At 40.6% G+C, this 12,660-nt stretch overlaps 1 protein-coding gene and 2 long non-coding RNA genes across 4 annotated transcripts in view; 1 reads left to right on the top strand and 2 right to left on the bottom strand.

Annotated features, from left to right (window-relative positions):
- Positions 1-229: 229 nt before the first annotated feature.
- LOC106964207 (uncharacterized) overlaps positions 230-12,660 on the top strand; it is a 19,672-nt gene continuing 7,241 nt past the window's right edge. Inside the window, exons 1-2 of the long non-coding RNA XR_001428344.1 lie at positions 230-354; positions 6,803-6,805. This is a non-coding gene — a long non-coding RNA (uncharacterized LOC106964207). The remainder of the gene's footprint in view (positions 355-6,802; positions 6,806-12,660) is intronic.
- The window catches only part of homer1b (homer scaffold protein 1b), a 39,187-nt gene continuing 27,209 nt past the window's right edge, over positions 683-12,660 (bottom strand). For both annotated transcript variants that reach the window (XM_015059568.1, XM_015059567.1), the window contains 4 exons: positions 5,573-5,729; positions 5,240-5,350; positions 5,082-5,162; positions 683-4,434 (listed from right to left, as the gene is read on the bottom strand). In XM_015059568.1, coding sequence (XP_014915054.1) covers positions 4,243-4,434; positions 5,082-5,162; positions 5,240-5,350; positions 5,573-5,729 — 541 coding nt within the window. In that variant the 3' untranslated portion in view covers positions 683-4,242. The remainder of the gene's footprint in view (positions 4,435-5,081; positions 5,163-5,239; positions 5,351-5,572; positions 5,730-12,660) is intronic.
- On the bottom strand, positions 7,940-12,599 carry LOC106964209 (uncharacterized). The gene is made up of 2 exons (XR_001428346.1): positions 11,318-12,599; positions 7,940-9,918 (listed from the first exon to the last, which is right to left on the bottom strand). It is a non-coding gene; the product is annotated as an uncharacterized LOC106964209 (long non-coding RNA).

Genomic DNA, 12,660 nt, shown 5'->3' with positions numbered 1-12,660 from the left:
ACATCTCAAAATATTACTGGTACTTGGAGTCATTCTGTTTAAATTAATCGCAGTTATCCCATAAAAAACTCACACGCGGAGCTCCAGACATGCGCAGTGGTTTCCTCTGAGCGGGAGAAGATGTCTGTCTGATCGTCAGTTATATAATAGTGCTGCATAAATCATAAGATATGGCGACATGTAAAATCAGCAGCGCTTCGCTTTCACAGATGGTGGGGATTTCGTCCAACTTTTAGCGTCACTTCGAAGGAAAGCTTAAAGAAAGGTAAGATCTGTGGACGTGATGCTAGCAAAGCTAGCTATACAGAGATACATGTTGCATCTGCCATGAAAAAAAGTTGTCACTCATGCGCTGTTCAGGTTTGATCGGTTCAAGTAACTCTAAATGTGAAACTCCTTTAACTTAGCTCCGAATGGGAACCAGATGCTAAATACAACATGACAGGCAGGCATCAGTGTAAACCCTCAGCTTGTTTGGGGTGAAACGGAGCGATAACCCAAACCCCTCATCCTGGGCTCATGCTGCCCCCGGACAAAATGCTGCCCTGAGCAGCGAACTGCATCGACCACATCGTCACAGCTTTAATTAACCGGGTGGGCCTCTTGACCTGTTTTCAACCATAACGTTTAACAAAACCTCTTTACCTGCAAACGACCAAATATCACCAATCTGAGAAATCTCTTAAGCCTGAGGTACCTCTTTAATGTCATGAGTTCAAAATTACTTTAAATAGTCAAAAATATTGCCAGTCTTCTCATACCTCTAAATACAATATTAATACCTACACTGAAATACCATAAGATACAAAAACAGGAGAATGAAAAGCATTTTATCCACTACTGTACAAAGGCATTCATTAACAATAGCATTAATATTAAAGTATTTCATCTCTGTCACTCCACTCGACACATACATCAGACAGAAAATAAGTAACATTCCCCCTTTTACATGAGTCTTATTCCAGTGTATTAACCTGTGTAACTAACTACAGAAGGTCTTTAAACTACATAATTATACTGTGCTAATGCTAAATGCAAGTCTGTCGGCATATAATGGAGTTACAACGGTGTCATAACAGTGCAAACAGGGCGCTCAGATAGATATAAGACCTGCAGCACCTTGTCGAGATACAGCTCTGTAAAATAAAAAAAATAAAAAAATTGCTGACTTTGGAGGGAGAGAATTGAAGATTTCACGGGGCTTCAGAGCTGCTTTTATACAGTAAGAGTATAAAACTTGTAACACGGTGTTATTACATGGTGTTATAAATCTTCCAGTACACAGAGAAAAAGCTTTCAGCCGTGGGTTAATACACAACAATAAGTCACCGCAGGGTGTTACTGCATTTTGATTTGTCCATCCATTCATTTACAATGCCAGCAAGAGTAAGAAAGTTGTGTTGTACAGTTTTATATTTATATCACCAGTGTTTTATCTTTTTTTTTAAAAAAAAAAAAAAAAAAAAAAAGAATATAAACTGAGAACGGTTGAAGAGTCACCAGTGAGGCGTGACAATCAGTGGCCAGTTTCACTGAGGGTGGAGATTTACAGACATGAGGATGACGCTCTGTAAGCCCTTCGGTTTACACTACTCGGATCACGCAGGGCTGCCACACAGTAATGCGGTCAGTAGTACACTTTCTGTTGGAGAGGGCGTGTATCAGCTTAATCATGTTTGACCCTTCAGGTCGGGCCCACTGAGTAGAGTACCTGATAGAGTTGGTGTTGTATAGAGCCTGTCTAATATTGCTCAGTGTGTGTGTGTTTGAGTGGGTGTGAGGGTGTGTGTGTGCAGGCCTCTCTAACAGCACAACGTGCCCAGGTACAGATTCATCTCAATAAAGTAGCATACCACTGAGAAGAGTTGTTTGTTTCATCAAAAGGTCAAAACGTTTCAAGCATTTATTTCTAATTTTGATGATTATGGCTCACAGTTTGCAACAATACAAAATTATTACTTTTTTTGTTTTGCAGAAATTTGGATTGTTATACAACAAGACAATAAAAGAAAGAAGTTTTTTAATGTAGAAGTCTCAGCAGGTACTATTGGGAACCCTCCTCAAGGAGAGAAAGCCAGTTTGCTGAAGAAGCTGGCTGTTCAGAGGGCTGTACCCAAGAATTCTAATGAAAAGTTGAGTGGAAGGAAAATGTTTGGTAGGAAAAGAAGCATAGTACATTGTATATTTGCCTCATGAGCTGGAGCTTGGTGCCACAAGTTTGTGTTTGCCGTTAGTTGATAACTACAGTTCGCAAGATGAAAATAATGTGTTGTTAAATATGTTCAAGCACTAAATGAGCATCTACATTACTACACATTACTACGGTTTAATGAGACACAAACTATCAGGAGCGGAAGTAAATGCTTTACAATTAAAACTGTTGCTCTGTTTTTGATGTGCAGCAGCAGCCATATTAGTTTCTGATCTTGAGGTTGCCGTGGAGACGATCCCACGATCATGCACTCAGCAACTTCCAAATTTACTAGTTAAAAATTCGACTTCAGGGGATGTTGCATTTTACACATGGACCTCAGAAAGTTAAACTTTTGAGTACAAAAATAACGCAAATTGTGAATTGTGGGAAAAAAAGCCTATTCAAGAATTTATCCAACTGTCTAAATACTTAGTCAATATGCACGTTTGGGGGAGTGAACGCAGAACTCTTGAAATATGGTATCCTACAAAATATTTCTTCCGAGTGAAGCTTTAAGATTGCTGTACAATTCTCTCTGGCTTTGCTTTTGCAGTTGCGGTTGAGTATGTTTTGCAGATCTTTTGCAGAGAGCTTAATTGGTCAGCAAAACCCACCTGAGAATCTATCAATCCCAGACTTAAACAAGTGAGGCAAAATGAAGGCCATCATTAAAGCAACCTCAGCTTTCTTAACACCTCAGCAGATCTACAGGCCGATTACATCCATGTCGCGTCGTTCTAATGCAATAATTTTTGCAAATAAAAAGAAGAAACCCTCAACCAATTAGTGAATGCGTATAAGACGTAGCACATGGACAAAATTTTCAGTAGGCCCATGTTTATGTATTTAAATTCTTTTTCATTGGTCTTATGTAATATTATAATTCTAACATAATTTTAAGATTCCCATTTGCTATAGGCCATAATCATCAAAGTAGCATAAATAAACACTTCAAAAAACATAATTCTCTGTGTAATCAAGCTAAATAACAATAAATTCCAGTTTTTAAATTGATTTACTAGTTTAAAATCACTTTTTGTTGATGCAATTTATTTAGACGCACCTATGCGAGTGCACACGATCATATCAAACCTCAGGACACACACACCACACTGAGTTTGGCAGGAAGACAGGTCATGTCTACTGTGATAGTGGAAGCTGTCTGGATACGAGATTTCTCATTTCAGCTATAGCACTCAAATTTTTGTGTTGCATGAAAAAAGGCCATCTGGAAGATTCATTGCTTATCTGCCATATAGGTTTTTGTAACATGGAGGTAGGGGGCATGGGGCATACAGAAATCCTTCATTTCTGCTAAAAGAAAAAAAAAATATATGTATATTTGTCAGACTCCATTTCCCAGCAGCCTCGTAAATCCAGGCTGGGGAGGTTCAGCGATGCGAAAGCAGTTACCCGGTTACATTCCTCGGCAGCCCGGGCTCAAACATGGGTTCTTCTGTTCAAAACTTCCCTGTACAGTAAGTCACTTTGGATCAAAGCATCTGCTAGTTAGAGGACAACATTTTGGGGGGGTGGGGATTTGGCAGCTTTGGCGCAGTTCTTTTAAGTCTTAACAGCAATTATTTCCACATGACTTTCAACATTTTTCCCTGGAGGGCCGCTTTAAAGAGGAGTAATGTGCAATGTGTGTGTTTGAGTAAATGCTCCGCACTACGGCGCAGCTCTCCCATTCAGACAGCAGATGGCGCCGAGGCACAGTTTGTTTTTTTTATGTGTGGCATCTCTAGGACTGAGCTTGACCGGTTTGACCGAGTGTACGACAGCCAATCAGAAGGCAAGCTGAGGTAGTCCCTGCATCGTCTTCAACTACAGGAGTGCTTGCAGAAGGTAGGAACCTGATGCCTTCAAGGTAAAAATCAGGGATCAGCTGCCCCTTGTGTTTAAACTGTAAGAGTGGGCAGTGCATTGTCTCAGATGTATGTGGGTGAGGGTACACAAGGAGTTATGGAGGGTGGGATTGGTCTGTGTGTTGGGCTGTAAATAAATCATCATATGGCTCTGTCTGTGAAGGTTGGCACCCTCTGTCTCTAGCTGGCTTCCTCTATGAGACGAGCCAAGGTGTCTCTGAGCTCCGTCAGCTCAAAGATCTTGCCATCTAGCAGCTCCAGCAGCGTCCGCAGGCTCTTCCTGAAATTCTCCTGCTCTTCCTGATTCTCCTCCAGTCGTTGCTCAGCTCCCGCTAGCTGCTCCTCCAGCACCCGACTGCGCAGCTCCGTCTCCTGCAGAAGACGAAACCGAGTTATCGGTGTATGTGTGTGTGTGCGTGCATTTGTTTGTAATACCTTGTGGGGACCTTTTTACTGATTCATACTACATTGTGGGGACCCACTGCACCTTGTGGGGACCGAAGCCTAGTCCCTACAAGGGGAAACGCTGTTTTTGGGACAGGGGTCAGATTTAGGACTAAGAGGTGTGAATTGAGTTTTGCTTAGGGTTAGGTATGTAATGGATAGTAATGGGGTTAGGATAAGGGTAAATTTTAGGCTGTAGAAATGAATGGAAGTCAATGGAAAGTCCCCACACAGAGAGCCACGCAAGCATGAGTGTGTGCAACAGGAAGCTGTTTGCTTTTAAAGACACAGTGCTTTATGAAATGATTTACATCTCTTGAAATTTTCCACATCCAATTGTGTCTGATGTTACAACCAGTAGTCTGAGGTTTTATGTGACAGACCAACTCAAAGTAGTACAGACAGATTGGTAGAACTGAAGAATCGTTCTTTACAGGTATCCACTAATTTGTGTTGGTTTATCGCACAAAATAGGAAAATATCTTATCGTTCTTATCGGACGAAATGTGAAAAAGTTCAACAAGTGTGGACAGTTTTGCCAGGTGCTGCATGTGACAAAGGGAAGAGAGGTTTACCTCAAGCTTCTGAGTCAGAGTGTCTTTCTGCTCCATGAGGTCATTCATGTTTTCCAGTTCTTCTTTTAACTTCTCCATTTCCTGAAGGGGCACAAACATGTATGTGTGACGTTAACTTTGCTTCTACTTCTGCCTTCTTTACTCTTGCAGAAACACACCTCTTCTTTGTCCCGCAGCACGTTCTCCAGCTCCTCTATGGTTTGGTTGAGTTCCGTCTTTTGGGATTTGATCACCGGGGTTTGGTTACTCTGGCACTCAAGCTCTGTCACCTGCAGGGATAAGATGGGTATTTTGAGTTAGTCACCAAGCTCCTGATCTCAATCTGTCTCCCAGCATGCCTTTTTCTTTACTCCCCACCACCCACCCTCTTGTCTGTTTCTTGCTTTCATCTCGACTTCACAGTGTCCCTCCTAAACGAGTGCTCCTATTTGATCAGAATGATTTAATCACACATGAAAACAAACACGCTCTCCCGCGCTCCCTTTGCTCACCCGTTTGTGTAGTCTCTCTGCCTCCTCTTGGTAGGCAGCCAGTTGCTGTTTCCACTGTTTGACGTTGGCCGTGGATTCCAGCAGAGCCGCCGTCAGCTTGGCGTTGTTCCCCTTTAGTGCCTCCAGCTCAGCCTCCCAGTGTTTTGTCATGGCCGGGCTGAAGAACACAGACATGTACAGAGCGTGTTTTCAATTAGGCGATGTTAGCTGCTTGTGGACGCCAGCCGTAAGCATCGCAGGCAATGAAAAGCTTGAACTTCGTGGTACGTGGTACGAATACGCAAAATGAGGTGGAGCGGGATATGAACATGAATATGTTTGAAAGTGGGCGAGCTTTTCTACAGAGGTGTAAAACATAATTTGGTGAGACTTTTTTCTTCATTCTTAACCCTTGTGTTTACAAATGGGGTCCAATCGACCCCACACCCATAAAACTTGTATCATTTGCCACAGTCCTCGCACGCACAAGGGTTAAACCAGCATTACCTGTATGAGCACTGACCAGTAGACTAGGTTATCTCCCGTAAAGTAAAAAAAAACAAAAAAACTTCTCTTTTACCAGCTGATTATTGTGCTGAAAAATGTCTTTCACTCTTTTGAAAAAAACAGACTATTCACCTCCAGACTTTCTTTCCATCAAGGTAAGGATAAACACCAGAACAATTTACCTCTCTGCTGCTACTGTTTCATCCTTTGACATTTATTTACGTTTTACATGCTGTGCTCTCTCCAAAGTGCTAAATGGCTTCAGAGTGCTTTTTAATGTGATTGCTTATTAGTACCAATAAGCAATCACAGCGTTATTCCAATTATATGGAGCAAGCTGTTTGAGGAGTTCTTTAAAAAAATCAACTAAATCTGGGTCGGATCAGAGAAATCATTGTAGCTATCACCAGTAAATGAGTCAAATGTCTCTTTTTTTGGTCACTTTTCAGATTCTTTGGCTGTGAATCTCATGGGTTGATTATAATCCCAGATTGTTTGCAGACGTACAGATTGTGTGATAAACGAGACACTGAATACATTTACTGAGACAAAGTCAGGCAAGTAATACAATATTCTTAGTTGAATGCACCAATACAGTTTAGCAGAGTTTAACTGCATGTTAACGCTTATTATATTATAGTAATAAAGCGAGCTGGGATTAGAGGAACATAATGTGTAGCATTATTTAAATAACAGCTGATAATGAAGTTGTTATCTGTGAATAGTTGCCTTATATCTAAGTAGGAAGTAGAGTATGATAATTCACACTTGAACAGTCAAATCAGTTTAATGTTGTAATTTAAAAAAATCTAGGCTCAAAGGAAGAAACAACCAAAAGTTAAATAAGACAAACCACAGAAAGATGCATTAAAGAATATTCCAAAGCAGCTTAAACTTCAAATACGTTTACATAAAACATACAATTTTAGAAAAAAAAATGGCATCTGTTTTGAGTTCTTTTACTTAGTAGAAATCAAACTTGGTGAGGAATAACTATTTATTACAAATAAACGATGTCCAAGAAGGAGTAAACTTCAGCAAAACTTTCCTTTTGTCTCTGTTGTTATCACAGTAAGAGGAAAAACACACAACAGGTAAATTATTATAATTATTTATGATAATATTTCAGAGAAACATATTGCTGAATAAGGAAAAGGTGTCCAAAGTATGGTACATGGGCCATTTGTGGCCCTCACAATGATTTTGTGTGGCCTTCAAGTGCAATTCAAGAATGGAATGAAGTTGTTTAGTACGGGTGTCTACGGTTCAGAGTAGATACTGTTTCTAATCTGCAATGTAGGAATTTTCACTGACAAAATCTTAAATGATAAATATTTGGCACAACACAAAGCATTGGTCTTTTATGGGCCATAATTTTTGCTGTCATTTTGATTTCAGTAAATAGGACTGAAAGATGCAGTGACTTTTACTGAAACACTGACTCCATCCCATTCATTAATTAAATACATCAATGTTTAAAGAAACACATGTCTGTGTCTGCTCCTGTTTTCTGCTGAGTAGAGACAAAAAAAAACTTTAAGTCAAGGAAACAGGAAACAAACAACCCGAAACATTTAGGAAATATTATGCCTTTTTTTACAGGGCAAACTGCCAGCTTCCTTTTTATATTTCAGATTCCCAATGATTTTCATTTTCCATTTATATAAAAAATTATGTAGCTTTGTTAATTTCTTTAAAACACCGCTTTTAGAAGATTGAAGATTTTGACCCTCAAAGCAAAAAGACATTTAACTCATTGAAAGGAAAGCTCCAGTGTCTCCCAAAGTCACTGTAAAAGATGCAGAACTTGAAATTCACTCATTAAAAATGCAACTCAGTAAATATCTGATCTTGCCAGAATTTGCAAAACTTGAACTTTTCAGAGACTCGTATGCTGACTTGTATATATAAAAGTCAGCATAAAAGTCCCGGACAGATGGAGGCGGCTATATTCTCAGTTTCACTCCATCTTTTCTCTAACACAAGCACACACATACACACACTGTATATCCTCTCACACTGCAGCATCCCTCTGCTGAGCCACAACACCCACTCTGTGAGGTGTGAAAGACGGAGAAAACCCTGATATAATTCCCACTGAACTCCTAGCTCGCCTTCAGTCCTTACGCAACATCCACCCCGCTCCGCAAGCGTGTCTGCATGTGTGACGCATACGAGGGAGACGACACCTCATCCTACACATGCACATGCAAAACTGACACTCAGCCGTACGCTCACACACACACACACACACACACACACACACGCTCACGCACACGGACGGAGCGGCGCTGTCACCGCTCCCGCCAATGTATAAACCTCACACAGCAGCTCGGAGAGGCAGAGAGCGGGCGAGACGTCAAGATGTGAGGATGGAGACAGACGGAGGGAGCGCAGGGACATCAGCGGAGGGAGACAGAGACAAAAGGACAAGACGCCGAGACGCTTTTTTAGAGGCTGAAAAGGTTGGAGGGGGTGGGGGTCGTCTGAAACCATTTTTGGCTGAGGACAGAGACAGAGACACATGATGGGTAAGTTAGAAGCTGCTATGTTGTTGAACTACTGATGGAAGATGATTTTTCATTGAAAAAAAAAAAAAAAAAAATCTGTGCTACTAGGCAGTTTTCTGTGTAATTTTCTGTGTTGCTAAACAAGATCACATGATTATGTGTGTGTGTGTATGTGTATGTGTGTGTGTGTTTTTTTAACTGATTTTGTACATTTGTATACAAAGCAAAAATATTTCATGGAAATTTTTTGAAAAAATTTCAGGACCAAATTGTGTGATTTTTCTCAGAAGAACAGAAATTTAACACGTCCAAAAAAAGTTGTGCTTTAAACTTTTTCTTATTTCTGAATGTAATTGTTGCTACTTGTACATATTACCGGTATATCATCAGCTGTAAATAAACTCTTAACTCTTTGCTTTGTGTTTTACTACATAAAGTTTATTCATTCTGAATAAAAAGACTAAAGAGCAAAAGTGTAAACGTGTGACACGCACACAGGTTTTTTTTTCCGCAGCCCTCCTGATTGTCCTGACCACTGTTGGTATTCAGGTAGGTTCTCCCTCCTCACACAGCAATTCAAATAAATAAATAAAACAGCGAGGCACAGCAGTTGCCATGGCATCAGAGGAGGAACGGTGGAGACGTCGCAGCGATCTCCTTTCACCGAAGCCCACAGCCTGACGCCTACATCCTCCAACACCAGAGGACCGTTCACGTGCAACCCAGGAAGTCCAAACCGAAAAGGTCCAATAACATCAATAAAAACCATTCAGAACCACTCCAGCAAAGGATCTGCTAAACGCACCCACATCCCCGATTTAAGAAACTCGTTTTTCATCCACTTCTCTCCTCATCTGTTCTCTGCTCCCACATACACCTGCCCACACAGAGCGCTGCGCTGCGTCCCGCAGAGACGAGCGCACATCCAACTCCAGATCTGCCAAGACTGCCTCCGGAGGTCTGGAAATTATTTATTTATTTATTTACAAAAGTAGCGCTGCAAGCACCTGCATTTTTTGAGGGTTTTGGCTCTGCATATAAAGGGACACACACTCAAAATTCATTCAGCGTACGTTTTAACAAGCAGAAATACACGTGATGAACCTTCTTGTGTGCATGAAGGAAGATGTGAGTCAGAGAAATAAAAGCAGCAAAAGCTTTATGATTCTCACGTCCTCTATTGCTGCATATCTGCAAAAGTGTGAGTGAGGTTCGCTTGTTACATGCACACTTGCAGAGTCGACCCCGTCTCCCACGCACGCAGCATTAATAGAAACACCAGCAAGGCTGCAGCACGCAGTGGGTGTCCTCTCCACATCTCTCTCTCTCTCTCTCTCTCTCTCTCTCTCTCTTTCGCTGCACTGATCTGTGCAGCTTCACGTAATGGTAAGGTACTTCAGCGATACCCAGAAATCTGTCTGATAATCTCTGGATGTTGATGTTTTCCTACAGTTATGGTCAGGAATTTGCAAAGCCTCACTGTGGGCTTTAATGCAGTAATATTTGGATTTTGATAAGCATTCAAAGCGTTTCTTCTTAGCAGCAAAATGATGATAAAACAAACCCCTGGACATGAATTTTGGGGCGCAGTTCTGAAATTATACTTGAGCTTTCTTTAATCCCCACAAGGTCTCAGGAATATACGATCAGGTTCAAATATATACGTACACCTTCATCAATACTTGTCTACATATTGTGAAGTGATCTGCAGGAACATCAGGTGCTTTTTGTTGATATGTTCATTGCCTCAGACTTCAATAGAATTTTGCGTCATTTCAATAGCTCATTAAATCCTAATTTATCAAATTTAAGACCAAGTTTGATGATTGTTTGGGATCATTGCTCTCTAGGAGCACCTAATTGTCATTAAGTTTCAACCACCTAACCCAAACTTCCAGGAGTTTGAAATGTTCAGGAAAAACCCAGGAACAAACACGGCAAACAAACTGATCACAAACAGCAAAGGAAGTTTCATTTTAACGTGGCCTGAGGGGCTGCAAACTGTGAAAAAAAGGCCAAAATGACGTTTTTATACTAACTCAAATTTGCCACTTTAATTTTTAAAGACCATCTCTCTTATGGAGAAAAACATCACGGTCAAATGAGCCACACATTGAGAGACGTTTGACCTCAAACATCTCTGAGTAAAGTTTAGACTTTCAAACTATACGAACACTGTATCAGCTGTGGAGCATAGTGGTGGCAGAGTCATGCTGGGGGTTTTATTAGTTGACAGTGACAATGGCCATTGCACAAAATAGATGGAATAAGGATAAGGAAGTAGGATGGCAACCAAATTCTTCAAGTTTTATATAAAATAAACAGATGGTTGACACAAACCGATAACCTCAAAAACACAACAAAGTTGGTATTAAATTGGATGAAAGGAAATCCACATGCAAACCCAAACTTTTCCGTCAAGTTCTTGTTAAAAAAAAGTCACTCCAACCCCAAAAGAGGGAACTGTTCAAATGTATCATTTGGGACCTAAAGTGAATGACATTCATGCCAGTAGTGAGTGTATGCAAACTTTTGACCAGAGCTGTGTTCAAAAACACACTAAGCTTCTTCACTCAAACACCAGAACAACCATATTTCAAGTCAGGAAGTGACATCTTTAATTAAAATGAATCTCAGCTACAGACAACAATAGAAGTGGCACAAAGTTACAGATATTTCAAAAAAGGAAAAAGCCTGTGGTGTACATTTCACAACAAAATAAGACTTTACTCTTTTAAACAACTCAAACTTCTCTCTCTCTCTCTCTCTGTCTCTCTCTCTCTCCACTTTATTTACTTCAGCGATGCACTGTGCGCTGATCCTGGACATTTAGGTATCGGTGACTCACGTACAGACTTTATACAAATCACGTTCCTCTCTGACACACACAATCTGTGTGTCTGTCTTGCTCTCTCCATGCCTCCCACTACCCACATCGTGTTACATAAGTCTTACATAAACACTTCTTCGACACATTTTTGGCGACGAACCCCGCAGCCGCACCTTTCGGAGCCATTTTGCACCACAGTGAGCCCGAGCGACGTCTTACAGAGACAGATGCACATCAGGAAAGGTTTGGAATCACATTTTAGTTTGCAGTTTGCTCACAAGACTCTGAGGAATGTGTACAGCGGTAATTGTGCATGCATAGGTGTCGCAGCAACACCTACTCAGACAAGAGATTTGAATTTGCATTCATGTTATTGCACTGCAGTACCCATACACATATACGTGAGCGCGTTCGCACCCCCGTTGAAACTTTCCCACACGGTTTGTCACGTTACGATCACAATTACCAAAAGTGATGGACCAACACAAGATTTTTTTTTTTTTTCTCCAATAAAAACTTGATTAATGGAAGAAGTTCTTGGTTTGTAACGACATGTCAACATTCGGGATTAAGTCCAATTTGGAGGACAAGAACGGGCACAAATATTAACCTCTACATGTCCAAGATACACCCCAAAAAACACAAATGGTGGTTACACAAATTATTGACCCAGATAGTTTGAATACAAATGCACACCACATTTTTTAGAGTTTTATTTGTAAGAAAAAAAAGTCCTTCTACATTAATAAAATACTTTGTTGCAACAAACAACTGCATTACAAAGCTTTGAATTTTGTGATTGAAACGTGACAAAATATGAAACCAATCCAAGAGCGTGTATGTATATTAGCAAGGCTCTGTAGACGGACGTGTGTGTGAGGTTCCTCACAGAGCATGCTCAGATTAGACAAAAAAAGAAAAAAAAGAAAAAGTGGATAACGGTTCATCAGTCCTGAGAAACAATCTAAGTTACATTGCTTGCTGGTTGGAACAATTGAACAGTATGTAAATGCTATAATTCCAGTAAAAAGAAAAACGTCTTATGCACCCATTTCATTGCATCCCTCCTTACAGGAGTTTCAGTGTTTTATTCTTACGTTGAGTAATAAATATTCAGTGCATCATGATGTATTGGAAAACAGCACCCACCCAGGCTCTTATTTTAGAAAAACATTACATCTAAAACTGTTGTGATTCCCCCCCCCCCCCCCCCTGGCCCAGCGCTTCGCCTTTTTTTTTTTTCTTTGTTTTTTTCTTGTGGT

The sequence above is a fragment of the Poecilia latipinna genome, unplaced genomic scaffold (assembly GCF_001443285.1).
Source record: "Poecilia latipinna isolate Pla-1442-1.1 unplaced genomic scaffold, P_latipinna-1.0 Scaffold1639, whole genome shotgun sequence".
In the NCBI taxonomy this organism is placed as follows: domain Eukaryota; kingdom Metazoa; phylum Chordata; class Actinopteri; order Cyprinodontiformes; family Poeciliidae; genus Poecilia; species Poecilia latipinna.
The sequence above is the reverse complement of the archived record's forward strand: the minus strand, read 5'-3'. Positions and strand labels throughout refer to the sequence as shown.